This window comes from Narcine bancroftii, chromosome 12, assembly GCF_036971445.1.
Source record: "Narcine bancroftii isolate sNarBan1 chromosome 12, sNarBan1.hap1, whole genome shotgun sequence".
Lineage (NCBI taxonomy): Eukaryota > Metazoa > Chordata > Chondrichthyes > Torpediniformes > Narcinidae > Narcine > Narcine bancroftii.
Window position 1 is genome coordinate 99986563 of NC_091480.1, and position 27303 is coordinate 100013865.

The 27303-nt window shown below is 48.6% G+C and overlaps 1 protein-coding gene across 2 annotated transcripts; it reads left to right on the forward strand.

Moving 5' to 3' along the window:
* The first annotated feature begins 1026 nt into the window (after positions 1-1026).
* gfap (glial fibrillary acidic protein) lies at positions 1027-23458 on the forward strand. Of its 2 annotated transcripts, XM_069906638.1 has the most exons (10): positions 1027-1146; positions 4706-5116; positions 8877-8937; positions 12197-12292; positions 12761-12922; positions 16007-16132; positions 17711-17931; positions 18642-18685; positions 22268-22353; positions 23257-23458. In XM_069906638.1, exons 1-10 carry the CDS (start codon positions 1064-1066, stop codon positions 23296-23298), a joined length of 1332 nt encoding a protein of 443 aa, XP_069762739.1. In that variant the 5' UTR covers positions 1027-1063; the 3' UTR covers positions 23299-23458. The 2 variants fall into 2 exon arrangements, with proteins under 2 accessions (XP_069762739.1, XP_069762740.1); XM_069906639.1 differs by lacking the exon at positions 22268-22353 and having other exon boundaries at positions 23257-23312.
* Positions 23459-27303: the final 3845 nt, after the last annotated feature.

A 27303-nucleotide genomic window follows, 5' to 3' on the forward strand; every position in this document is an offset into this window, starting at 1 on the left:
GGAATTGTGTATATATTCCCAGATCCCTCAGTACTACCACACCCCTTGGTGCCCTGATGATTTACCGTGTCCGTCCTTTCTTGGTTGTCCTTCCAAAATGCAACATCTCACACTTGTCTGCATTAAACTCCATCTGCAGTTTTCCATCTGGTCCAGATCCCTCTGCAAGCTTTGAAAACCTTCCCTCGCTGTCCACACCAGCTCCAAACTTGCTGATCCATTTTACCACATTCTCATCCAGATCATTGATATAGATGACAAACAACAATGGTCCCACCACCAAACCCTGAGGCACCACTAGTCACAGATCTCCAGTCTATGAAGCAATTATCCACCACGACTCTCTGGCTTCTCCCGTCCTATTATCACTGATGGGGTCCCTATATCACTGGTGGGGTCCCTATATCATTGGTGGGGTCCCTATATCATTGGTGGGGTCCCTATATCACTGGTGGGGTCCCTATATCACTGATGGGGTCCCTGTATCACTGATGGGGTCCCTGTATCACTGGTGGGGTTCCTATATCACTGGTGGGGTCCCTATATCACTGGTGGGGTTCCTATATCACTGGTGGGGTCCCTATATCACTGATGGGGTCCCTATATCATTGGTGGGGTTCCTATATCACTGGTGGGGTTCCTATATCATTGGTGGGGTTGCTATTATCACTGGTGGGGTCCCTATATCACTGGTGGGGTCCCTATATCACTGGTGGGATTCCTATATCAGGGGTTCCTACATCAGGAGATCCTATATATTGGGGGGAGGGGGTTCCTCGCCGATTTTCCATCAGGCGAACGGGCTTGTTCCTTCTGCTCAGCCGCCTTCCAGAGCCCAGAACCCACCCACCCTAGTCTGCTCCCCCTCTTGTCCCTCTACCTCCCAGTTGACTGGACTTTTTGAAACCTCCTTTGTCAGTGGAAGGAGTTGTGGGTGGGGACGAGCCTGTGTGGGGTGGAGCGAGCCGAGGGAGCCCTGCCTGTGCCGGCCTGTCTATATAAGCGGCTGCCCCAGGCTGTGCGCTCCGCGTCTCCCGCAGTTGCCGGCCGGACAGGGGGGAGCATGAGCACCTCTGTCTACATGAGGGGGTTCGGGGGCCTCAGCGCCAGCGCTCCTCCTGGGAGCAGATCCAGTTTCACCAAGAGGTACCAGCCTTCCTGCCGGTTGAGCGGCGTCCGACCGGGCTCTCAGCGCAGCCACCCCGTCCTCGGCGCCCATCCGACCCCGTACCCCGGCCGGCACCTCCCGCCGGCGCCTCGGCCCATCGGTACAGTGCTGGGGCTCGCCGGCAAACCCGGCGTCAGCGGAGGGATCGACGCAGGCACGGTGGGTGGGTGTGCAATGGGGGTCGAATGGTTGTGTAATGGGTGTGAAAGGATGTGGGGGTGTGAGGGGTGAGGTGTATGAGGGGTAGGGTGGGGCTATGTGTGAGTGTGGGTAAGGATGGATGCGTGGATGTGTAAGGATGTGTGTATGGGTGGGTGTGTGTTCGGCTGGTGTGTGTGTGTGTGGGTGTGTAAGGGTGAGCAAGGTGGTGGGGATATGTGTGGGTGTGTGTGTGTAAGGGGGTGGGATAGTGGTTGTGTAATATGTGTGTTATGGTGTGTAGGGTGGGTGTGAATGGAGCTGGGGGGTGTAGGGTGGAGTGTAAAGGGGTGGGAGTATGTGTGGGCATGTATGTAAGGGTGTGTAGGAGTGGGTGTGTATGGCGGGTGGTGGGGTGTAAAGGGGTGGGTGTGTATGGTGGGTGGGGGTAGGTGTGGGTAAGGATGTGTAAGGGTGGGGTTGGGTGTGATGTGTAAATTATGGTGGGTGTCTGTGTAAGGGTGGGGGTGTGTAAGGTGGGTTGTAAAGGGGTGGGGTATGTGTAGGTATGGATTTGTGTGTGTAAGGGTGTGTGAATGTGAAAGGGTAGGGGTGAATATGTAAGAGTTTGGGTGGGTGTGATGTGTATGTTATGGTGGGTGTAAGGGTGTGGGTGTGTAAGGTGGGTTGTAAAGGGCTGGGGGTATGTGTGGGGTAAGGATGGCTGTGTGGATGTGTAAGGGTTGGGGTGGGTGTAAGTGTGGGGGTGTGCGCGTAAGGGTGGGTGTTTAATAGTGGGTGTATAAGAATGGGTGGGAGTGAGTGTGTGTGAGTGGGTGAGTGTGTGTATGTGTGTGCACAAGGGTGGGTGCGTGGGGATGGGTGAATGGAGAAGTGGGTGTGCGTAAGAGTGGGAGGGTGGGTGTGTATGGGTGTGTGTGTGTGTATTGGTGTCTGAGTGTGGGGGAGTGGGTGGGAGTGTGGAGAGTGTGTGTATTGGTGGGTTCCATCAGTACCAGAGCACCATAGGGCTGTGTCCTTAGCCCCAGCTCTACTAGCTTTACACCTGCGACTGTGTGGCTTGGTACGATTGTAACATCATCTACAAATTTGCTGACGATACCACGGTTGGTTGTATGAAGGAAGGGAATGAGTCAGTGGATAGGAGGGAGGTTGAAAACTTGGCTGAATGGTGCAACAACAACCTTGCACTCAATGTCACCAAAACTAAAGAGTTGATTGTTGACTTTGGGAGAGGAAAGCCAGAGGTTTACAATCCAGTGATTATTGGGGAACAGAGTTGGAGAGGGTGAACAAATTTAGGTTCTTGGGAACCACTCTCTCGGAGGATTTTTCCTGGACCCAACACACCAATGGCATGATGAAGCAAGCATGTCAACGCCTCAACTTCCTTGAGTTTGCAGAGGTTTGGTACAACACCGAGAACTCTGGCAAATTTCTAATACAGAAATACACTATTTCTAGTAGACACTGGGTGGTGAGGGGGGAGTGGGGGACTTGCATTGTATGTCCCACTGGGGGAGGGTATACCTCATTACACTGTATACCCCACTAGGAGGGGGGAGTTTACCCCATTACAGAGACTGTACATCCCACTGGAGGTTACCCCATTACACTGTTCCCCCCACTAGGAGGGTATTTTTTACCCCATTACAGAGAATGTACATCCCACTGGGGGTTACCCCATTACAGAGACTGTACGTCCTACTGAAAGGGAGGTTTATCCTCTTACAGAGACTGTACAGCCCACTGGGGGTTACCCCATTACACTGTTCACCCCACTGGGAGGGTATTTTTTTACCCCATTACAGAGAATGTACGTCCCACTGGAAGGGAGGTTTATCCTCTTACAGAGACTGTACGGCCCACTGGGAGAGCTGCTGCAGTGTAGATGTATTCCATCAGATGATGTTCCCTTTTCTGAGTGCATCTCTGTCGTTCCCGTGGGCTGATTTGATTCCAGATACCTTTTTGAGTTTGACACTCTAATTGATTATGTTGTGATTTGAGACTGCAATCACTGATGTTCGAGAACTGACAATGGCTGGTGTCAGGTGAAGAAGAGTTATTGTACGAGTTGAGACACTGCTATCTGCAGTCGTCCGTCCACATCTGTCTGCACAGTCCCTGTGACAATTCATCTCCTCCCCTGTTCTGTGAACTCCTGTGAACTTCAACCTTTGCTAATTTATCTTGTAAAGATCACAGGAAATATTGCTCATAGTTGGGTGATGTACAACAGAGTTTGAACACAATAGAAGTCTCTGTGAACACTGGGAATGGAATAGATTGTGGTGCCTCTGGTAGGTTTACTGCCTGCAGCTTGAGTGAAGCTGGTTTGATCCTGACCTCCAGACTTGTCTGTGTCGAGTTTGCACATTCTCCCTGTGACCATGTGTTTTGTGTCTGTCACAAGGATGTGCGAGATGATAGGATAATTGGCCACTTTTAATTTTTCCTCAGTGCATCGGTAAGTGTTAGAATCTGAGAGGGCTGATGGGAAATCGTGAAAATAACTGGACAATGGTCAGTACATGCTCAATGGGCAGAATGGCCTGTTTCTGTGCTGCATTACTCTATCCAATATGGCCTAGACCTGAATCCTGGGTCACTCCATCCAATGTGGCCTGGTCCTGAGTCACTCCGTCTGATGTGGCCTGGTCCTGGGTCACTCAGTCCAATGTGGCCTGGTCCTGGGTCTGGGTGGAATGTGTGACTAATGATGGACGGATGGCTGGTGTTGGGTTCTGAAACTGCCATTTATAACATCAATGACAGGGGAGTTGTCCCTCTTTGTGAAGTGGAGACCAATCATAGATTCCAGCCTGTGCTTTACATCAACAATAGGTCAGATGGGGTTAACCCCATAGATCCAGATCTCATCCAGGAGCTGTAACCTTCAGCTCAGATAGCTCACTGCCAGTATGACTGAACCAGACCTCATGATGCTTCCCATGATGGTCTATGGCCTCAGTACTCTTTTTCTTGTTCAACATAGAAATTGTAGATTTTAAGATGTATTTACAGCCGATTCTGGCCATTGAAACCCCTGCTGCCCAATTAAACCACCAACCCTAGACATTTTTTGGAGGGTGGGAGGAAAGCGGAGCACCCACTGAAATCCTAAGCAGGTCATGGGGAGAACGGACAAAGTCCTTGCTGACAGTGCCAGATTTGAAGCAGGGTCGCTTGCCCATAGTAGTGGGTGCTAACCATGCAGCCCTGCAAGGTTGTTTCCTCAGTGGAAAGATTTGTTGGCAGTCAGTCAGACCACTGTTGGGAATGAAGGTAGTTAACTGGGAAAGATCAGAGAAAGGGGGAGATGGGGAGCGAAGTTAAAATGAAGCAAACTTTGTTCATTTTTACCTTCTGGAGCAGGAGCAGGTCCGTTTTGCCAGTCTCCTCCAGAAGCCCCATGGTTTCGATGAAACATGTTAACTACCCAGCTAAAGTCACAGGGGTGTACCAGGAGAAGCTCAACTTCGCCCTGTCAGATGCCCTCAATGCAGAGTTCAAGGAGACTCGGACCAACGAGAAGTTTGAGATGATGCAACTGAACGATCGGTTTGCCAGTTACATCGAGAAGGTGCGCTTCCTGGAGAACCAGAACAAAGTCCTGGTCACTGAGCTCAACCAGATCAAGGGGAAGGAGCCCAGCCGGCTGGGGGAGGTGTATCTGGACGAGATCCGGGAACTGCGGCATCAGATGGACCAGCTGGACAGTTCCAGGGCTCGCCTGGAGATTCAGAGGGACAACCTGCTGGAAGACCACAGCAAGCTGAAGCAAAGGTATGGGCTCACATGCTTGCCTTCAGTGACCCATTTGGGGAGGACTTTATTCCCCCAGAGATCTGGAGCACGGGTGGGTGCTGGGTTCCAAACGCGGAGGTGCTGGCAATAAACCAAAGGTCTGATTGTGTATTTGGAAACTTGCAATAACATTAGTCATACAGCACAGTACAGGCTCTTCAGCCCACAATGTTGTGCTGACCCAAATAAATCAACTCCACTATCAATCTAACCCTTTCCTCCCCTACAGTCTAGAACCCTCGTATTTTTTTCTTGTATTTATGTGCCCATCAAAGAGTTATTTAAATGTTCCCAACAGGCTTTACCCCCACCCACAGCAATGCATTGCAGACACCCACCCACCACTCCTTGTATAAGGTAAACCAACCTCTGATGTCTCCCCTGAACATTCACTTTAAACAGATATCCTTTGGTATTGGCCATTGCCAGCCTGGGACAGAGGATCCTGGCTGTCCACCCTATCCAAGACTCCATAATCTCTATTAAGTCTCCTCTCATCCTCTTTTGCTCCAAAGAGATAAGCTTCAATCTCACTCAACTTTTCCTCATGAGATGTGTTCTCCAATCCAGGCAGCATCCTCAGAAATCTCCTCTGCACCTTCTCTGAAACCTTCCACATCCTTCCAGTAACGAGGCGACCAGAGACGAACACAGTATTCCAAGTGTGGTCTCGCCAGAGTTTTATAGAAGCTTCAACATTTCCTCATGCCTCTTGAACTCATTCTCCCAACTAATCAAGTCAAGTCAAGTCACCTTTATTTGTCATTCATACCATGCATCTCACGGTAAAGACGAGATAGCGTTTCTCCAAGACCACGGAGTTAAAATAGAGGTTAAAATACAGTAAATGTCCACAATACTCTATTCCCAAATTCTTTGGGAGTTCAGGAATCTGAATCTGATGGCTTGAGGGGAAAATGCTGTTACCCAATCTGGACGTAAGGGCCTGAGTGCTGCAGTACCTCCTACCAGAGGGTAGAAGGGAGAACAGTTTATGTGAGGGGTGTGTGGGGTCCTGCACAATGTTTATTGCTTTTTGCCTGCATCCTTCATGGTAGGAAGAGAACCCCCAACGATCTTTTCCGATGACTTCACTCTCCTCTGCAGGGTCTCACGGTCCGAGGAGGTAAAGCTTCCAAACCAAACAGTGATGCAGTTGCTCAGACTGTGACATCCACAGGCATCCCCTCTCCCCACAAACAATGTACTGTGCACCCCCCCAATTTGGTCGCGGCCATCGCTCGCCAGACCCGCCCCACTCCACCATAAAAGCAGTGCTCAAGGCACCTACATCAGAGAGCGGTGGATGATGTTAATAGTCCCCCCACCCCTGCTGAGTGAGTTTATGAGAATTGCACCATACCACCCCCCCAACATTCGTTCTGGCTCCAACACTGCTCTGCAGAATGTAGTGAGGATGGAGAGTGGGAGATGAACTTTCCTCAGCCTTTGCAGGAAGTAGAGTCGTTGCTGAGCTTTCTTGGCTCTGGAGCTGGTGTAAGGGATCAGGTGAGATTCTCTGCCAGGTGCACACCGAAGATCTTGGTACTCTTGACAACTTCAATGGTGGAGCTGTCAATGGTCAGTGGACCGAGGTTCCCCCCCGCCCCCCCAGGCCCTCCTGAAGTCGAAAACATCGACAACGTTCAGATAATGAAGGCAGTTTGCCACGTACCCTCCTTAATAACCGTGTCAAGTTGCATGGCAAAGTGGAACATTACTGCACAGACAAGCCTTCAGTCCACAATGTTGTGCTGACCACCTTCTACCTCATAATCCTCTATTTTTCTTACGTCCATGTGACTGTCTCTTTAATATCCCAATTGTACCAGCCTTTATCACCACCCCCAGCAGACAGTACTGGTACCCACTCTGTGTTTTCACCAGGGGCTCCGGTTTCCTCTCACCAGGGGTTGTAGTTTAATTGGGTGGCAAGGGCTCGTGGGCCAAAAGAGCCTTTTACTGTGGTGAATGTCTAAGTTAACATTTATTAATAGACTTGATGAGGCAGTGTTTCCTGCTTCCTTGGGCAGAGATAGCCTGTTTCTTTGTAGGTTCAGTAACATGCTGGACAGGACAGCTCACATAGATGAATTCTATAAACTCCTCCTCAATACAGTCTCAACCAACTTGATTTAACCAATCAAAACACAGGTTAAGGTTCCCCATGATAACTGCTATTCCATCCTTATAGGTCACCTATGTCTTGTTTACTGCCTGGGCCCCAGTGAGTGTGTGGTGGCCTTAGACGATTCCTATCAATGATGTCTTCCCCTTACTGTGCCTAATCTCTTCCCAGATGGATTCAACCTTCTGCTCCTGAGACCTTGTATCATCCATCTCTCATTGTCACCCTGATCTCATCCTTAATTCAGAGCTGCCCCACCTCCCCTACCTTCCTGCCTTTCCCTCCATATTACCAGAAACCATTTCATTCTCCACCAACTCCCCATCTCCACCCTGCAGCCACGTTTCTGTAATGGTCACTGAATCATAACCTCTTTGTACTGATTTGTGCCACAAGCTCACAGACCTTGTTTTGAATGGTACGGGCATTTAGATAAACTCCCCTTGTACTCATTGACTTTTACGATCAAGTTACAATGTGGCTCTTTCTGTCTCTTGTAATTGATTATCTCCCCTATACTTTGACTTTTCTCCTTCCTAACATTTAACTTCTGTCTCTGTTCTATTTCCCTCTGTCCTTCTGTACAGGTTTCTTTCCCCCAGCCCTTTAGTTTAATCTCTCCCCAACAGAACCAGGAAGCAACCCCCAGGACACTGATCCCAGTCCTGCCCAGGTGTAGATGGTTTGGTTTGTACTGGTCTCATTGCCCCCAGAACTGGTTCCAATGCCCCAGGAATTGTTATCCCTCCCTTTGCACCATTACTTAAGCCATGATTCATCCAAGCTATCCTGCTACTTCTACTTTGACAATAAATGTTTACAATTTTAATTTTAATTTTAATATAGAGATGTAGCCCAGTAACAAGCCCTTCCAGCCCATGAGCCCTGTGCTGCCCAGAAACACCCATGTGACCAATTAACCCGGAAACCCTGTATGTTTTGGAATGTGGGAGGAAACCAAAGCATCCAGAGGAAACCCACATGGTCACGAGAAGAACATACAAACTCCTTACAGACAGCACTGGATTCGAACCTGGGTCTCTGGCGCTGTAATAGCGTTGAGACACCCCATGCACAACCATGCTGCCCCTAATGGGGATCTGACCGACTGGTTGTCTGTTACAGGTTTGTGCTTACAGGAGAATCACACTCAATGATGGAGCTTGAGGTCAGCGCAAACTTTCTATTACCTCTGCAGTTCACTCCTTACTTCAACGAGTCCCAGTGGTAATGGACCAGTGAGTTGGTCATCCCATTGATCAGAACAAGCAACACAGGGTCTGCATGGGTGAGGATAAAACCTGTTGAGAGTTTGTATGAATGGCTCTCGCCATCCAGTTAACCTGTTCCATGGGATCAATGCATGGAAAGGAGGTGGATTTAAATAGGAATTTTAAAACTGATCATGCAATGGGTAGTTTCTGACCAACTCTGGGTCAGTAACTCTCGGAAACTAGCTTATTGACACTGTAGGCATCTTGTGAGGGATTGCTGCATGCATTCAGAGCTATTGCTCTCTACTCTGAATGCCTGGACCTTTGTAATCTTCACCAGTCTCTTCGCTTGTTAACTGATTGCACAGAGTCACTTCCCTCAAATTCTGTTCTACAGGTTACAGGATGAGATCAATCTGCACACAGAAGCTGAGAACAACCTGGCCATATACAAACAGGTGAGACGCCATGCCAGAGAGAAGGAGTCCACGGGTAAAACCGTGCACCACTGAGCACTCTCTGGGAATAGGCTGGACTGGTGGTAGAGAGGAGTCCTAATCGGCAGGCATTGATGGAAATAATGTCCTGGGTTATTTATTGGTGCCTGGAGCGGAGAATTATTTGGTTGCAGCTTTCCCTTTCTGGAATGCCTCCCCTAATGGTGCAGCACAGTTAGTGTTGCGGTTAGCGCAACGCTGTTACAATGTCAGTGGACAAGGCTCGAATCTCGCACTGTCTGTATGGAGTTTGTAGCTTCTCCCCATGTCTGTGTGGGTTCCTCCAAGGGCTCCAGTTCCTCCCACCCTCTAAAACGTACAGGGTGGGGGGGGGGGTGTTGGTTAATTGGGTGTAATTAGGCGGCATGGGCTTGTGGGCTGTATGTCTAAATTAAATAAAAATATAAATTAAAATAATTTTAAAAATAAGTTAACTTAGTTAAAGAATTAAAATAAATTTTAAAATGTGTTGAATTAAATAAAAATTAAAATTAAACTTTTAAAAAAAATAAATGATGCCCAGGGCCATCCATTCCAGCCCACTTGTCCTCTGCTGTCATCAAATGGTCAAAATTTGGAAAACTGGATGCCCTATTACATGGAAGTAACTTGAATCACGATGGCATGGCAGGCTACAGGTTGAGAACAGGAAGATGGGATCGATATGGATAAGTGTCCATTGATCGGGTTGAGCATGGTGTCTGAGTGACCTGTTTCCACGTGACCCAGAGACTGGTTGCATCTTTTGAAGAACAGCTGGTAGTCGGGCTACACTTCAGTTCTGAGAAGTGTAGTAGAAGGTAGTTGGGCTACAGAATGAGATGGGTCATTGGGCAGTCGGGCTACAGAATGAGATGGGTCATTGGACAGTCGGGCTACAGAATGAGATGGGTCATTGGGCAGTCGGGCTACAGAATGAGATGGGTCATTGGGCAGGGCAATTACATGTGGACTTCAGTTTTGCGAAGTGTAAGGTGATACATTTTAGGGTGACCTGATAAGGGAAGGCCATACACAGTAAGCAGCATGTTCCCAAAAACATTAGGGGGACATCTGTGTACAAATTCAAAGAGCCCTGAAGGTGCAAGTACAGATAACTGGATGCCCTATTACATGGAAGTAACTTGAATCACGATGTCATGGCAGGCTACAGGTCGAGAACAGGAAGATGGGATCGATATGGACAAGTGTCCATTGATCGGGTTGAGCATGGTGTCTGAGTGACTTGTTTCCACGTGACCCAGAGACTGTCTGGTTGCATCTTTAACTTTGGTGGAAAAGTAGCAGACAGTATTCTTACCTTGATTTCCTGGGGCATAACCCAGGGAGGGCTCAGTCCAATTAGATAAAGCAGTCACTAGGCCACCATTAGAATATTGGGTGCAGTTCTGGTTGTCACACTATAGAAGGATGTGACTGCAGAGGAGATGCTGAGGAAGGCATATTCTACTTATCAGGAGAAACTGGATCTGGAGCAGAGGAAATTGATAGAGGAGGACAAAATTATGAGAAGTATTTGAGAGGCCAGAGTTACAAACCTTTCCTATAGAGGGTTCTGCCAGTGGGTCCTCAACCACCTGGTTGAAACTGCTTCCCAAATCAGTGTGTATTCCATCCATCCAGGGGAACAGTGGTCTACCCCATCTGACAACTCCTGGAGAAATGTAGGGAGCGGTACCAGCCACTAACCATGGCTGTTACTGACTTCCTCTGTCAGATGGGATTATACAATGCCCTACTCAAATACTGCTGCCCACAGCTTCAAATTAAAGTTATTGCCATTTGATTGTACAATTACAACCCAACAAGACAGTGTTCTCCGGTCCTTGGAACAAAATACCCAGACACACGACCAAGCTTAACACACAAGACAAACAATATATATGCAGGACAAGTATTTCATCTGTACAAATAAATAAATATTGATTCATAAATACCAGAGTTTCTGATGGTCAGTGTGAGCAGTTCTTTTGATCGTTCAACATTCTCACTGCCATTGGGAAGAAGCTGATCCTCAGCTTGGTGGTGCTGGCCCTGATCTTCCTGTATCTCTTCCCCGACGGGAGCAGCTGAAAGATGCTGTGTGCAGGTTGGAAGGGGTCCTCAATGATTTTGCCCACCTTCTTCAGGCAACGATCCAATAGATCATGTTGATTGGTGGGAGGGGTGAAGGGAGACTCCAGTGATCCTCTCTGCCACTCTTGTGGTCTTGTGTATCAACCTCCAATCCTGTTCTCTGCAGCAACCATACCCACACTGTGAGGCAGCCAGCCAAAACACTCTCGATAAAGCTCTTGTAGAAGGTTGACATGATGGTAGCCGGTAGCCTTGTCCACTTCAATCTTCTCAGGAAGTGCAGTCGCTGTTGCGCCTTCCTGACAAGTGAGGAGATGTTGAGTGTCCACGACAGGTCACTGGTTAAGTGAACTCCAAGGACTCTGGTGTTTCCACTCTCTCCACTACAGAGTTGTTGATGTGTGTATTCCATTAGAAAAAATAACATATAATTTAAGAAATAATATTGAAATATTTGAACAAATATGGGAGCCATACATGAAAAACAATAGAGAAAACCTACCGGAGACATCTACCACCTAAATTAACGAAAGGAGAAGGAAATGAAAAGAATTGACTCAGTGGAATTTCTTGTTTATTTTTATTGAATGACAACATTGTTTGATGGGTTTAATGTGTCTTAGATCTTGTACTTTAAATGGATGGGGGGGGGGAGGTAGGGAGGGTGGGATGGGAGGAGGGGGGGGGGGAGAAAATGACACTGTATATATTTGAAAAGGAAAATGTATGTATCTTGGTCAGTGTGGTTTATGGTGTGAAAAATAAAAAAAATTTTAAAAAAAGAGTTGTTGATGTGTAGTGGAGGCTGGTTGTTTCTATATGTAATTTTTCAATTTTATCTTGGTCTTGATAAAAGGTTCTGTCCCAAATCTACAAAATGATCAGAATTTCTTGGTCATCTCCATCCTGGGAGATTGGCCCTGCTGAGGTTGGTGGTGAATGGAAAGTGTAGAACCTCGATGCTGTTAGTTGGCAAATCGCTGACGATGATAAAATGGAAACCCTGTCCTCTCGATCCTCTCTGACACCCTCCTATTCCTTTCAGGATACCCTCTCTCCCTGAAAGACCTGGGTCCAGGAGGCAGTTCCTGGAGCTTGTTATTGATGGTTGTGGTCCTACCTGACTCTGTGCTCATTCCCTCAGGATATTGATGATGCCTCTTTAATTCGTATTGATCTGGAGCGGAAAATCGATTCCTTGCAGGACGAGATTAACTTCCTGAAGAAAGTTCACGATGAGGTAAGCAGACGACCCACGTTGGACCTGAACCCCGATCATGGCACTCGTGTAAAACACAAAATTCTGCAGGCGCCACAATTGAGGTAAAAATGCAACACTGGAGAAACTCAGCAGGTCACCCCACATAATTTATGTAGGAAAGATAATGATATACAACCAACGTTTGGGGTTCAAGCCCTTCATCATGGTATGAGCAAACTGTTGCCAGGGCAGGAGGGGCAGGGGTGGGGTACAGCCCCACAGGCAATATGGATGAGGGAGGGAGAGCACAGCAGCAAACAGGGGCAGGAGGGATGGCACTATGAATGCAGAGGGAAGGGAGTTGAGAGCTAGAGGAAAGGAGAGAGGAATGGGGAAGAGAAGGGGACCAGAGAAGTCAAGGGTAATGCCATCGTAGAGCTGGACCCTGGTTGGGATAATCAGAGGCCCCTGCACTGTCTGATCCATTTCCTTGTCTTGGTCCTTCAGGAAATTTGGGAACTGCAGGAACAGCTGCAGCTACAGCAGGTCCATGTTGAGGTGGATGTCTCCAAGCCTGACCTTACTGCTGCCCTCAAGGACATTCGCACTCAGTACGAATCTGTTGCCAGCAAGAACATGCAGGAGACTGAAGAATGGTACAAGGCCAAGGTGAGTGTGATGAGTGCGGTGATCACATTCCAGCCTCCCCTCTGGAAAGGAAGGGACAATGTTCATAAAAGAGCTTCCACAACCACTTCCTGTAGTGTTTTACATGGACGTGTGGTAAGTGTTTTAAGACTCAACCTGTGTGAGCCAGAATTTCGCAGCAAAGAGCAAATAATCACCAATTCTTCATTGCTTTGAAGTAGGGCTGTGTCAAACCCAATGGGTAGCAGGGTCTAAAGTTTCAGATGTGGGGAAGTATCTGATGGCCCAGAAATGCCACACAAGCAGGACACGAGAACCATCCACATCACCTCCTGCCGGAGTGATGGGGGTGGGGGAGGGAGCACAGGAAGAAATGTTGGAAAGAAGGGTCTGGTGGGAGAGATGATAGGGAGTCAGGGTAAAGATGGATGCTGGAGGAAAAAAAGTTGGGAAGATGAGCATGAAGAACATTTGAATGTCCTGGAAGGTGACAAGGGAGTCTTGAGAGCTTAATACAGCAGGTCCGAAAATAGAGGATTGGGTCGGTCAGATTATCAGGCAGAACATTTAAAATTCAGATTTAAGGAGGAATAAAGAAGAGATGAACACGTAAATTTGGATCGTTTATTCATTAGCAAATGCAGCGTTTACCAACACGAGCTGTTTTAACGAAAAATAAAGTCAACAACAAAAATGTAAACGTAAAAGTTCTCTGCAAAAAAATGTGTAATGCTTGAAATTATGTTTAAAAATGAACATTGTACAAATGAAAGCAGAGGTTATTTTGTACAAATGAATCTAATATTTAATGACGTACCTTTCTGCTGCTGTACATCCATGGTGCTTGTATGGACGCGAGCCCAGTGAATTTTAAAAGTTTGAGTTTTTGGAATGTTCCTGATGCTGATCCCTTCATTCCTGGAATCATTCTTGGAAATCTTCTCTGAACTCTCTCCAATCCCAGCACATCCTTCCTTAGATAAGAAGCCCAAAATTGTACCCTGTGCTCCATGAGGTCTCACCTGTGCCTTATAAAGCTCCAATTCAACTTGGCCAAGGAATTAAGTCATACTTCCAGGGGTGCTGTAGATGCTAAACTAGATGGTTCTTGGACTGTATTCCTTGGAGTTCAGAAGAATGAGGGGAGAACTCATAAAATCATTTCACATGTTGAAAGGCCTGGACAGAGTCGATGTGGCAAAGTTGTTTCACGTGGTAGGGGAGTACGGAGAAAAATGCAGGGAGACTTTGAGCTGATGGACAAGCCGAATGGGGAGAATGTAGCAGATAGATTGCAGGTGATACACATCAGTGAAGGACAAGATATGGTGTTCTCCACTTTGGCGCACTGAACAGCATTGAAGTGGTGAGTGTGGGATGATGTCGATCACCTGTGGCCCCTTGCACATGTATATTGATGGCGAACATGCAGGAAGAGCTGGCTGATACATGCACAGAGAGTACGCTGGCATGTGATTACGATGAAGCTTGATAGAAGCAGGGATGTCTTGCTGCAGTTGTTTTTGACTGCACCTGGAGAATTGTCCACAGTCTTAATCTTGCTTGAGAAAGGATGTACTTGTCTCAGTGGGAGTGCAATGAAGTGTCACGAAAGTGGTTCCAGGAATGCAAAGCTTGCCACATGAGGAGAGATTAGAGTTCAAAACAATGAGAGATTGCTCAAAGGGATTCGTCACCAAAGGGTAGAATATCTTTCAGAATAGTCTGTTTTATTGTTAAGGTTGTTGTTTTATTGTGATTGTGGGCAAACGGATACTTGATCCTCAGCCTCAGTACTGATGGTGAATGTGACTTCGAGCTGCGGCCACGAGGATCAAGAGCCCAGTTGTGAAACTCCTGCCAACTAGACCGCACACTGGCTGCATTCCAGACACTTGCAGTTAAAGGAGCACCAACGGCACGGGTCAGCATGTAGTGTCCGTCTTGGGGGGTCACCGCGCTGGGGGGTCTGCCAGTGGGGCTCGCGCTGGGCGTCCGCGCCTGGGGCTCGCGCTGGGCGTCCGCGCCTGGGGCTCGCGCTGGGCGTCCGCGCCTGGGGCTCGGTTCGCTGGGGGTCCGCCCGTGGGGCTCGGTTCGCTGGGGGTCTGCCCGTGGGGCTCGGTTCGCTGGGGGTCTGCCCGTGGGGCTCGGTTCGCTGGGGGTCTGCCCGTGGGGCTCGGTTCGCTGGGGGTCTGCCCGTGGGGCTCGGTTCGCTGGGGGTCTGCCCGTGGGGCTCGGTTCGCTGGGGGTCTGCCCGTGGGGCTCGGTTCGCTGGGGGTCTGCCCGTGGGGCTCGGTTCGCTGGGGGTCTGCCCGTGGGGCTCAGTTCATTGGGGGTCTGCACGTGGGGCTCGGTTCATTGGGGGTCTGCCCGTGGGGCTCAGTTCATTGGGGGTCTGCCCGTGGGGCTCGGTTCATTGGGGGTCTGCCCGTGGGGCTCGGTTCATTGGGGGTCTGCCCGTGGGGCTCGGTTCGCTGGGGGTCTGCCCGTGGGGCTCAGTTCATTGGGGGTCTGCACGTGGGGCTCGGTTCATTGGGGGTCTGCCCGTGGGGCTCAGTTCATTGGGGGTCTGCCCGTGGGGCTCGGTTCATTGGGGGTCTGCCCGTGGGGCTCGGTTCATTGGGGGTCTGCCCGTGGGGCTCAGTTCATTGGGGGTCTGCCCGTGGGGCTCAGTTCATTGGGGGTCTGCACGTGGGGCTCAGTTCATTGGGGGTCTGCCCGTGGGGCTCAGTTCATTGGGGGTCTGCACGTGGGGCTCATGCTGAAGATCAATGTCCAAAACCAAGCCAACGTTTTGATTCTGAATACTTTGCAAATTTGTTTGGTGGATGGTGAGTGCTGCACAGGAAGTATGTCACCAGGGGCAGGAGTTGGCCATTCTACCTTCCATCCTGTTCGTTCCCCATCACACTTGAATCTTCTGGTGTCTAAATGTCTGCCTCTGTGTTGACGCTGTTCAATGCTTTTCTCCCCTGCTCCCTCCATTGTCGATCTGCCTCCTGTAATGCATGGGTTTTGCTGAGAGGGGAATCCCTCTCTGCCTTAGTCCCCCGTCCGCGCCCTCTGGTGACTGCTGTGACGTTCACCCCTAATGTCTGTGTGCAGTTCTCCGACCTGACCAACGTTGCCACTCGCCAGACAGAAGCACTGCGCCAGGCCAAGCAGGAGGCAAATGACTACCGCCGGCAGATCCAGTCTCTGACCTGTGACCTGGAAGGTCTAAAGGGCACGGTGAGTTAGAACATCACAGGCCCTTCAGCCCACGACGTGGTGTTGGCCCAGAAAAACTACTCCAGAACAAGCAAACCCTTCCCTCCCACACACCTGTGACCTTCCATTCCTCTGCGCGTGTGCGCGCGCGCGCACCTTTGCTATCTCCCCTAAACTTCCCTCCACTCACCTTAAAGAGATGCCCTCTGGTCTTTGCTGTTACTGCCCTGGGAAAGAGATGCTGGCTGTCCACCCTATCTAGGCCCCTCATAACCTCTATTAAGTCACCTTTCATCTCTCCAAGGAGAAAGGTCTTCGCTTTGTTAACCATAACGTTGAGGTGAGTTCTCCCTGGAGAACAGGACAGAGGATCCTCTCCAGGTGACCAGGTCCGTTCTGAGGACATCCAAAAAAAAATCAATGTTTTTGTTTAAAAGTGGGATAATTTATTTTCTCATTGGACAGAATGACAGCTCCAGGCACTGAAACTATCTCTTGTGTCACACACATCTGCCGGTATCGGTTGCCAGTGCACTCACACAAGTGGAAACAGGTCATTCGGCCCAACTTATCCATACAGACCAATGATCAGAACAAAATATTCTCCAGCACTGCACAGGTTCTTCAGCCCAGTGTTGTGTCGACCTACCAACCCACTGTAACTGCCCAGAATTTCCCCATTGCATAACCTTCCATTTTTCTCAGTTCCATGGACCTATCTAATCATTTCTTAAACAATAATATTGTCCCTACCTCCACCACCGTTGCCGGCAGCACATCCCCTGCACCCACCACTCTCTGTGGGAAAACCTGCCTCTTAAATCCCCCCTGGACTTACTCCCAATCACCTTAAATCTATGGCTTCTGGTGTTAGTCATTTCAGCCCTGGAAAAAGGCTCTGGCCGTCCACACGATCAACACTTCTCATCATCTTGTACACCTCAATCAGGTCACCCCTCCTCCTCCGTCACTTCAAGGAGAAAAGGCCTAACTAAAGCATAGCACTGTCCAGGCGTAGTATATACGTTTCTCGTGCTGTGGGAATTTGGTGCAACACTGAGGGAGTATCACTCTATTTCCAGCACCTGGACAGGACAACTGGCTATGACAGGTGTCGGGAAGCTTTCTTTGTGGACTGATTTTTTCAAATATTTCAGTAATAGGAGGGAACCTTTAGGATTCGATCAGTATGAACATTCATGAATAATACTCAACCGGGCTGGAGAAAACTCAGCCCAAAACGTTGGCTTCCTATGAATGCTGCTGTGACCTGCTGAGTTTTTCCAGCATATTTGTAGCAGATCCAACCACCTGCAGATAAACATCATTACTTGCATCTCAAGTTTAACAGCTGTAGAATGTGTTGCATTTGCTAGAATTTTATGGAGAGCGAGAAGCTGGGGTGGGGGTGGGGTGGCGAGAAGCCAGGAGCGGTGGTGAGAAGTTGGGTACAGTTGTGAGAAGCCGGGAGCATTGGCGAGAAACTGGGGGCAGTGGCGAGATGGATAACATTAGAGTGTTAGTGGAGGTCGGCCCTTTGGCTGCTTTGTGGAGCATTTTGCTGGGATCTGGATGTAATTCTGCATTTGGCTTTGACAGAATGAGTCACTGGAACGGCAGTTACGTGAGACAGAGGAGCACTTCAACTTTGAGACGATGAATTACCAGGACTCGATAAGCCGCATGGAGACCGACATCCAGACCCTGAAGGAGGAGATGGCCCGGCATCTGCAGGCATATCAGGACCTGCTCAATGTCAAACTGGCCCTGGACATTGAGATAGCCACCTACAGGAAGCTGCTGGAAGGCGAGGAGAACCGGTAAGGCCACGGGACTCTCGATCAACCCTTTGTCCTTGTGCCTATCATTGACCAGGCTGCCGCGCCCTGGTTTGTCCAATGTTCCTCCAGCACCCTCTAATATACTGACACAAATTCTGATTCTTCACCAAAGATAATTTTCAGAAACACATTTTAGTTTACGTGGCACTTTTTATTTTCAAGAATCAACCCCTCACAGACCCACTTCTTTGTCCCCCTCCATTGCAGGTCTCACTGCTCCAGGTTGTTGGAACCAGGATTTCACTGTTGACTACATTTACCAAGACTTGATAGATATTCTATTTTGAGAAAATACAAATTGGTCTCTCAGACTCTCTCACATATGGGCTGGTGTAAAGATTGGACCAAGTTACATCAGCCTCTTTGGTTCACTATCTCTGGGGAGTTACCACTGGATCTGCTGCTGCATTGGGGTCAGAGGGACGCCCAGGGCAATGTGGCCTCCAGTGTGCCCGTGTGCACCTCCGAGCCAGGGATCCACTAACTGGAGTGAGGTGGCTGTTCCCACTGGCATGGGGTGTGGTTCAGCCCTAAGTGATTACCAGAGACACAGGTGCTCCTGGGATGTTAGTCCCATGACAATACCCACCACCTCCCTGCAAACCTAGAGAAATGTTCTTCTTAGTGTGCAGGAACTCTGTGATGGAGAGGTCATTCTATCTGAAGGCTCAATGTTTCTTTGTTTACAGAATTATGATGCCTGTCCAGAGTTTCTCCACTCTCCAGATACGAGGTAAGTGCATACTGCAAACCGCTCCCTCCTTGTTCACTCCTCCCTCCCCACTAATCATCCGAGGGACCTCCCATTACCACAGGAGATGCTCCACTTGAGCCCACACCTCCTCCCTCACCACCATTCGGAGCCCCAAACAGTCCTTCTAAGTGAAGCAACACTTCATTTGTGAATCTGCAGGGATCATCTACTGCAGGGGTGTCAAACTCAAATTCATGGAGGGCCAAAATTAAAAACTTGGACTAAGTCGAGAGCCGAACTAAATATTTATTGAAAATTTTCAACAACATCTGCATGTTTTCTCTTCTTTCAACATATGTAATGTTAAACTTTTTCTTATTAAAATAAATGTTTAATAATAGTTTTGGATAAACTCTTTCCAGAAGCATTAACAAATGAGAAATCAAATATTCAATAAATAATATTTCTCTATAGAGGATTTGTCAAATGTTGCTAGTGTGCTGTCGAATAGTAAAATCTGAGGGCTATTGAGAATGTGGGAGAATAACATGATTCCTGAAACAATCAAATGGGTGGCTGATTGTGGGCATGAACTCTAGCAGGGTTATTTGCCATACCCTTTTTCCATTGGTACAGATATCCTTTGATTTACACACTTTTCAAGTTTTATGCCTAATGAGCTTGTATCCAGGTGCAGGACCATTTTTAACCAGGAATATATTTATCACTGTGACATGAAACTATTGGAAGATCGTTTTATCCTGAGATTAAAGTTCATAATACTTACTCAGGCCTGTGTGCGGGAGGGCGGGGTTTGCGGGCGATCGGGTTGGACAACGATAGTGCGGGGGCATCGGCTCTCGCTGCAGGGTGGCATCTTGGCGGATCAGCGGCCCTGTCACCGTGAGTCGCGGATCGGCCTACGGCAGGGAGGGGGAGTGGGCAACGGTCCTGGTGAGGTCAGGCCCGAGGCCTCCGGTTCCGGGCGCTGGGAAGTGGCCTTGGTTTCCCTTGACACCGGCCAGGCCCCAAAACCAGAGTCCACGGTGAGACCCTGCAACATAAACAGAGGAGGTGGGGGCGATTAGCAGGCTGACGCCAATGCATTCTGGGATTTGTTGTATTACTGTGCATGCGCTATACTGGCACGGCGGCCAGCGGGCCAACTCTAATATATATTTAATATGATCTTGCGGGCCAAATATAATTATATCACGGGCCAAATTTGGCCCGCGGGCCAGAGTTTGACATGTGTGATCTACTGCATCCGGTGTTCCCACTGTGGTCTCCTCTATGTCGGAGAGACTGGATGTGGTCCGAGAGATTATTTGTGGAGCACCTCGAGTCTGTCTGCTGCTATAGCGATGATCTCCCAGTGGCCTCCCATTTCAATTTCCCATCCCATTCCCTTGCTGACATGTTTATCCATGGTCTCATGTACTGCCAGGCTGAGACCACTCGCATATTGTAGAAACAACACCTCATCTTCCAACTGGGCTCCCTCCCACTGGATGGCATTAATGTCAGTTTCCATGAAAGAACCCCCACCCCCTTCTTCCTCTCCTCTTTCCCTCTCACTCTCTCTCTCTTCGCGCCTCCTGTCACGGAGTGAAAATAATTTATCCCTTTCCTCTTATATCCAGTTAACACCTTCTAATTGTTGGTCTGGACTCCCCTCCCCACCCCACACCCCATTCTTCCCCCTTTCTCTCTAATTAAGATGCCACCTTGAAGAAGGCCTCAGGCCCAAATGGCGGTAATATATCATTATCCCCTAGAAATGCTGTGAGACTGGCTGAGATCCTCCAGTTTTTATGTTTGTACAGCTTGGAGGAATTGGGGGGACTTGATATTGGAGGCAGTCTGCAGTTTTTTTGATTGCTTTCCAACCCAGGTTGTAGGTAGAAACTGTACGTCTGGACTTGCAGTGAACCATCACATCTTCTCCAGCAAGGGTTAAATACAAAGGCTAGTTACTCCTCGCACTTACCAATCCTCATGATTGGGAGAGGGGTATTGGGTGCCCAGGTTCTCAGTTAACAGAACGAAGGCTGGCTGAGGGGCTAGTGCACTGCTTTTCCCCCACTGCAAGAGGGGAACAATTGGAGACTGGAACTCAGTGGCTAATAGGCTCCTAGACAGATTGGGAAGGGCTGAATGAAGGAATACAGGTTTTTATGCAGTTATCTAAAAGAAAATGGGCCTAGAAAAAGGGGGTGTGATGAAGATGTTGAAAGAAATTAAAATGGCAAAGAGAGCCCAGGAAATATTCTTGTCAGGTAAAGTTGAGAGTCCTAAGTCATCAAGAAGTATATAAAGAGCATGAGGGTAGCAAGGGATAGGACAGGTCCCCTTAGGGACCAAAAGGGGTATATGCAGAGCCAGAGGGTGTCCTGAATGAATGTTTCTCCTCCACATTGGCCAAGGGAAAGGACCTGTAGGACGTTGAGTTCAGGGATGGACATGTTGGTAGGCTGGACCGTGTCAGTAATACAAAAGTGGAGAAGTCGGACATCATTTGGATAAATCCCCAAGTGTGGATGAGATCTGTTCTGGGTTGCAAGATGAAAGCAGGACCCTGAGGGAGAAGGCTAATTGGACCTGAAACTGACTTGGGGATGGGAGGCAGAAGGAACGTTTACTGATTTGGTCCGATTCATGGTGTTCTCCAGGACCTCGGATTGTTATGTATATTAACAACTTCGATGTGGATATTGGAGATACAATTAGTAAACTTGTGGAGAACCCCAAAAGTGGTGGTCTTGATGGGGAGGAAGATAATCCAAGGCGAGAACAAAATATGGATCTGATGAACATTGGGCAGGAGATGTAGATGGAGTCTGTGGAGGGGAGGGAAGTTTTCATTCACCAACTTCTGCAACTTACTTTGATCTTGAGCAGAGCATGTCCCAGCCCACACAGTGATGTGTCCAGCAGGTTGACTTTCACTGTGCACTTGTAGTTGTTGAGGGGCAGGTTGAGCAGTCTTGGTCTTCTGAGAATGTCGAGGTGTTGGTGGCATTTTGACCATTGCATCAATGTGCTTATTCCCAGGTCAGGTCATGGGAGATGTTTATTCCTTAGAGCTCGAAACTATCAACACATTCAACTTTAGCACCATTAATGTGGACTCTTACCCCACTCCTGAAGTCAAAGATTATCTTGGGTATCATTAGGCACCATAGAAGGTGTAGGGCTATCAAAACAAGAGGGCATAGATTTATGATGAGAGGAAGGAGATTGAAAGGAGATGGTTAATATCTGAACCTTGTTGCTAGAGGATGTGGTGGAATCTGGTTCAGCCACTATGTCCGAGGCATTTTGACTGCAACTTGAGTAGACAGAGAGAGAATGATCAAAATGTGGGCAAATGGTATTAATGTGGATGGGTAAGGCCAGCATAGTCATGGTGGGCAGAAGGGTCTGGTTCCCTGCTGTCAGACTGAGTTTCCACACACTGGACCACCATCCATTCCCTGGGCTGGAAGAGCACAGGATAGATTGGTCCCTTCGAAGATCAGGCCATCTCCTTCTCTTGCTCTGAGCAGTCTCTGGACCATGTTTGTGATCTTTCCCTGAGATGTTCACTGACATTTAATGATCTGTGCTCTGTCACCTTAGAAACTAACTTGGAATCTAAAGGATCCACTGATGTTCAAGCAAGAAGGAACATTGTGATAAAAACGGTGGAGATGCGAGATGGGCAGGTGTGTAGACAAATGTGATGTGAGGATGTGACATGGTCTGGGACTGCCCTGTGTATTCCCGGTGCTATGCCTGGTGGTGTCTTCCAGTCTCACAGTTAAAAAAATGTACTGGTTAATCGGACAAACTCAGCAGGTCACACAGCGTCCACAAGAAGTAAGGGGTAACACTAGAGAGCCACCCTCTCCCCAATCACCTCTCAGTGTTTTTCTCTTCTACCCTCCCACCCGTATCCACCAATGACCTCCTACCTGTTGGCCTGTGATCCTCCCTCTCCTCCTGCCCCTTCTTCCCTCTCTTCCTCCCCCTGCCCCTTCTTCCCTCTTCTCCTTTCCCTACCCCTTCCTCCCTCCTCTCCTCCACCACCTCCACCTTTTTATTCAGCTTCCTGACTATTTTCACTTGAACGTTTTGAGGGGTGGGAGAAAACTAGAGCCCCCAGAGGAACCCCACACAGACACTGGGGAGAATGTATGAACGCTTTACAGACAGCACAGGATTTAAACCTGAGTCATCAAGACTGTAGGAACGCTGTGCTGACCACTACGGTCACTGGGCCACCCTTAACAGGTAATTATGTCTCTGAGTGACTTGTGGATTTAGTATTCACATCACACCAACTCTTGCTCTAAAGCTGGCCATGGGTATCACCAGCAGAGCAGACAAAGTTTTGGAATCTTTTCTCTTGGATGTTGCCCTGTGCCCACTGTAACCTGGTTCAAGGTGGCAGTGGCTCTCCAAGCTGTGATCATCTTCCTTCATTCGATCAGCCTGGTTTGTCTGATGTTATGGCCTCACTAGGAGGCTTTATGAATGTTAAAATTACTCTGTGTTTGAACGTCTTCAGGAGGCTGAGTTGAAATTCGTGCAGCCTGCCCCTGACCTTTCCCTTTCTCTGCCCACAGATAATTAATGAGTCGAGTGTGGACCGGAAGGAAGTGGCGTAAATGGATGCAAATGGATGCTCTGTCCCAGCAGAACCACCGGTTTGTGCAGAGCCCCCACTAGTTCACTGCGTACCTAGAGTAGACCTGCACTACCACCACCACTCGTCAGGTGGGAGGGAAGAGGATCTTGGGACTATGTGACATGCTAGCACCTGGCAATATGGGGTGGGGGGGTCTGTCCCTCTCTTCTCTGTGCCTGGGGGGGGGGGGATCTGTCCCTCTCTTTGTGCCCGGGGGGTGGTGGGAGGGGTGTCTGTCCTCTCTAAGCCTGGGGTGGGGGGGTGTCTGTCCCTCTCTCTGTGCCTGGGGAAGGGCTTCATCCCTCTGCTTCCCATGTTTTGGGTCTCTGTCTCTCAGATCCCCATGGGATGAGTATATGGAGTCTCCATCCCCATTCCCTGTGCTCAGAGGGTGGGGGTTTTGTTCCTTGACTCCCCATGTGCAGCTGTTGCTTTCACAGTTCTTTTGAATATCCTGGACTTTAAGCTCCAACGTTCTCCAAAATGACTCATTGACAGCTTTAATCTTGGATTTCCAGTGTTTTTTCTTTATTTATGACCTTCCCGTTTTCCCAGAGGCTATGTCCTTGCTGCAATCTTCAGGTGGAGCCTGAGACAACAGCCTGTACCTAGACAGCAAGTCATGATGTGCCTGACCCCTGTACACAGCACATCACCAAAGCCCAGACACCAGACTGGGACTTTCCGGCTGGGGGAGTTCGATATGCACAGCCTGTGACATCACTAACACAGACCCATTGCCAGGTACAGCAGGAGGAATAGAATAGAATAGAATTGATTCCAACAAATGTTGTTAACACTGCCTGATCTCTGAATACAGCAGCACTTGTTTTACTGATAACAAAAGAAACCCCTTGAACTGTCTAACTATTGGCATTAACTTCACACACCGGATCCCTGCCAAAACATCTGATTGCTTTTCTAATGCAAATATAACAATAAAATGACATGAAATCAGTGGAGAGCTGATGTTTGCTGTGTGATCGAGCAAACGCTGACTCGGATTCCAGGAGTCGCTGCAATTCCTGAAACTTCCCCTTTACATTATCAACAACAATTTGAAGTGGTTGGTGAAACTGTGACAAAGGAGTGACCACCACATATGAAGACAGAGAGACCTCTGTCCAAAACTGGGGGGCGTTTACAGATACCCAGCCTCTCACCTAGGGTTCCCAGCCCAACATTTGCATATCTGATTTCTATCTGCTTATCTATCCTTCAGGAGGATGTGTCCCTGTCTGACCTAAAATCACTCTTCACACCCCTGTATAAAATGGATGGTATCCACAGAAGGTGTAATGATTGGGATAGTGGCCTTTGGTGCCACTTGTCTGTGTTGGTCTCTGTTTAAATCATGAATAGGTTTGCTCCTATTAGCACTGTTAAGACTCCTGATCCAAGCCGTGAGGATGGGAGAGATGACAGGATAATCTTCGCACTCTACTCAGCTTTACTGGGGGCATGTGGGGTTCTATCAGAATCTGTCAGACAGAACCCCCAGATGATCAAACGCTAAACCAGTGGCCTACAGGCCATTCCCATCAGGCTCTGGAGAGGCACAGGAGACTGGAATATGCAGCAAAACCCATTCTGCTGGAAGAACTCCAGCGGTCAAGTGACATCAGTGGCAGAGAAACAATGGTCAATGTTTTGAGTCACTCGTCAACCCCCCTTGACCCCAGTCTCCCCTTCCCAACTCTCTGCTACTCCTCAATTATCCACTCTGACACAGGAGTACATTTAGCCCATCAGTTCCATGCCAGCCCTCAGCTCAGCCATCTCTTATCACTCGTTCCTGTCTCTTCCTTCCTGAAATTCCAGCAACTTCTCTCGTATCCCCATTGACTTCCCTTTTGATTTGTTTTTAGTTTTGAGGTAACTTGCAGTGGCCAACTGGGAGACTATCAGAGCCCCTGAGAAAACCCCACATCATGGGACGTCTGCTCGGACAACCGTCAAGTTCGGGCTCAGATGTGGCTCACTGTGCTGCCATGGTGCACTGGGATGTAATGCTGATAAGGAGGAAGTAATAAAGGGCCTGAAAATCTAAACCAGAAGGTAGAAGAGGGATGTGGAGAGAATGTTAACATTCTGGTGAAGGTCATCTCAGTGAAATGATGCCCATCCTCTCTGTGTGGAGGCTTCTGGATCTGTTCACCTCTCAATTACACCATGGTGTGATTCTAAACATGAGGCGAATGGAAACATGTTGAGCAGGCTCTGCTTTGTCAGTTTGGTGAGCTGAACTGGGGCATAGCGTCAAGATTCAGGAGAACTGCTTCTCCCAGAGAGAATGAAACTGCCCAGAGAACCAGTAGGAGCTGCCTCACTGAATGTATTTAAGAGAGAATTAGATTTTTGCACAGTTGGAAAATTAAGAATTATGAGCAAATGAGTTCACAGCCAGATAAGATATGATCTTGTTGAGTGATGGAGAAAGCTCGACGTGACAGATGGCTGACTCCTGCTTTGATTTCTTATAAATCTCGTGGATATCTTTTTCCTCAGAGGAATATTTATCCCCTTGTTTATTTCATGCTGCACTTCCATGAAGTAAGTGTGCCCTCCGTTCCATTCTTGGCATCCATTGGTGAGACTGTGTCCCCAATCTGGAGGTCTTGGGTCACGCGAAGTCCACCAACATCAAGTCCCTGATCATCGGAGCCTAGATGCGGTGGGTGGGAATGTCACTGCCTCGCCAGCTGCTCTAAAGATGCTGTGAAGGAAACCCTACACTACTGTGGCATCCTGCCAAGAGAACAGGAAGCTGCAGCTGCTGACAGGTCCCGTTGGTGAACCCATGCGATGAAGCCTACACCAGTTTCGAAGATGGGTGCTGCCAAAAACTGGTGGAAGCCCATGAACAGCGTCGCAAAGCAGCAGGCACTGTTATTACAATGGACTCCAGTGCCCCCATTGCGCTAGACTCTGCACTTCCAGCTAGGGACTGCAGAGTCACCTTGGTGTCCACAGATAAACTGCACAACAACGTGTCTGCTTCGAACCAAAGGACGACCAATACACTTCCATGAATACAGGACTGGGACACCAGCCCCTTGGATCTTTTGCCCATACAGTGGGATTGTGGCTGATTTCCTTAACAACTCTGTCAATCCCCAACTCCATAATCCAGAGTATATTTGCCGGCAAAACTCTCCATCAGTTTGAAATTTTCAATTGTCCTTTCTCACGTCCCAGACTCCCACCCACTTCCTGATCCTGATGTTCTCAGTGTCTCCAACCTCTACTTTTAACAATTTACCGAATTGTCCTGAGTGACCCCACAAGAGCCACACAGTGTGGAAACAGGCCCTTTGGCCCAACCTGCCTATGCTAACCCAAATGCTTGCCCATACTAGTCCCACCTGCCCACATTTTGCTCACCTCCCTCAAAGCCACCACTCTCTATGGGGTCCATATGCACCCCCGACCCCCACTGGGGACCAAAGCATATCTAAGTGGGGGCCAAGGACTGAAATCATATATAGTCGATAGGAGAGAAGTGCGGTAGAAACCAACTAAGCATGACTGCATCACAAGGAAGGGGCCATAGCTAAAAATTGTTGAGATTGGTTGCAATCCATGCCATCCATGTCTGTCTGTTTTTCTAAAACATGTCTCAACCACATCCTCTGGCAGCCCGTTCCATGCACCTACCACCCTCTCTTTAAATAAATAAATAGATAACATTCTTAAATGTTATATCAACCCCCCCCCACCTTAAACCCATGTCCTCTGGTCACCGATTCCCCAACCCTGGGCAAAAGACTCTTGTGTTCGTTCACCCAATCTATTCCCCTCTGTGAGATCTCTCCTCATTCTCCTGTGCTCCAAAGAATAAAGCCCCAGCTCAACCTCTCCCTGCAGCTCCTTGTAAATCTCCTCTACACTCTCACCAGCTTGACAACAAATTTCCTTAGCACAGTGACAATACTCCAGATGGAGCCTCACCAACGTCCTGTAACGCGAGCTCTCAACTTTGTAC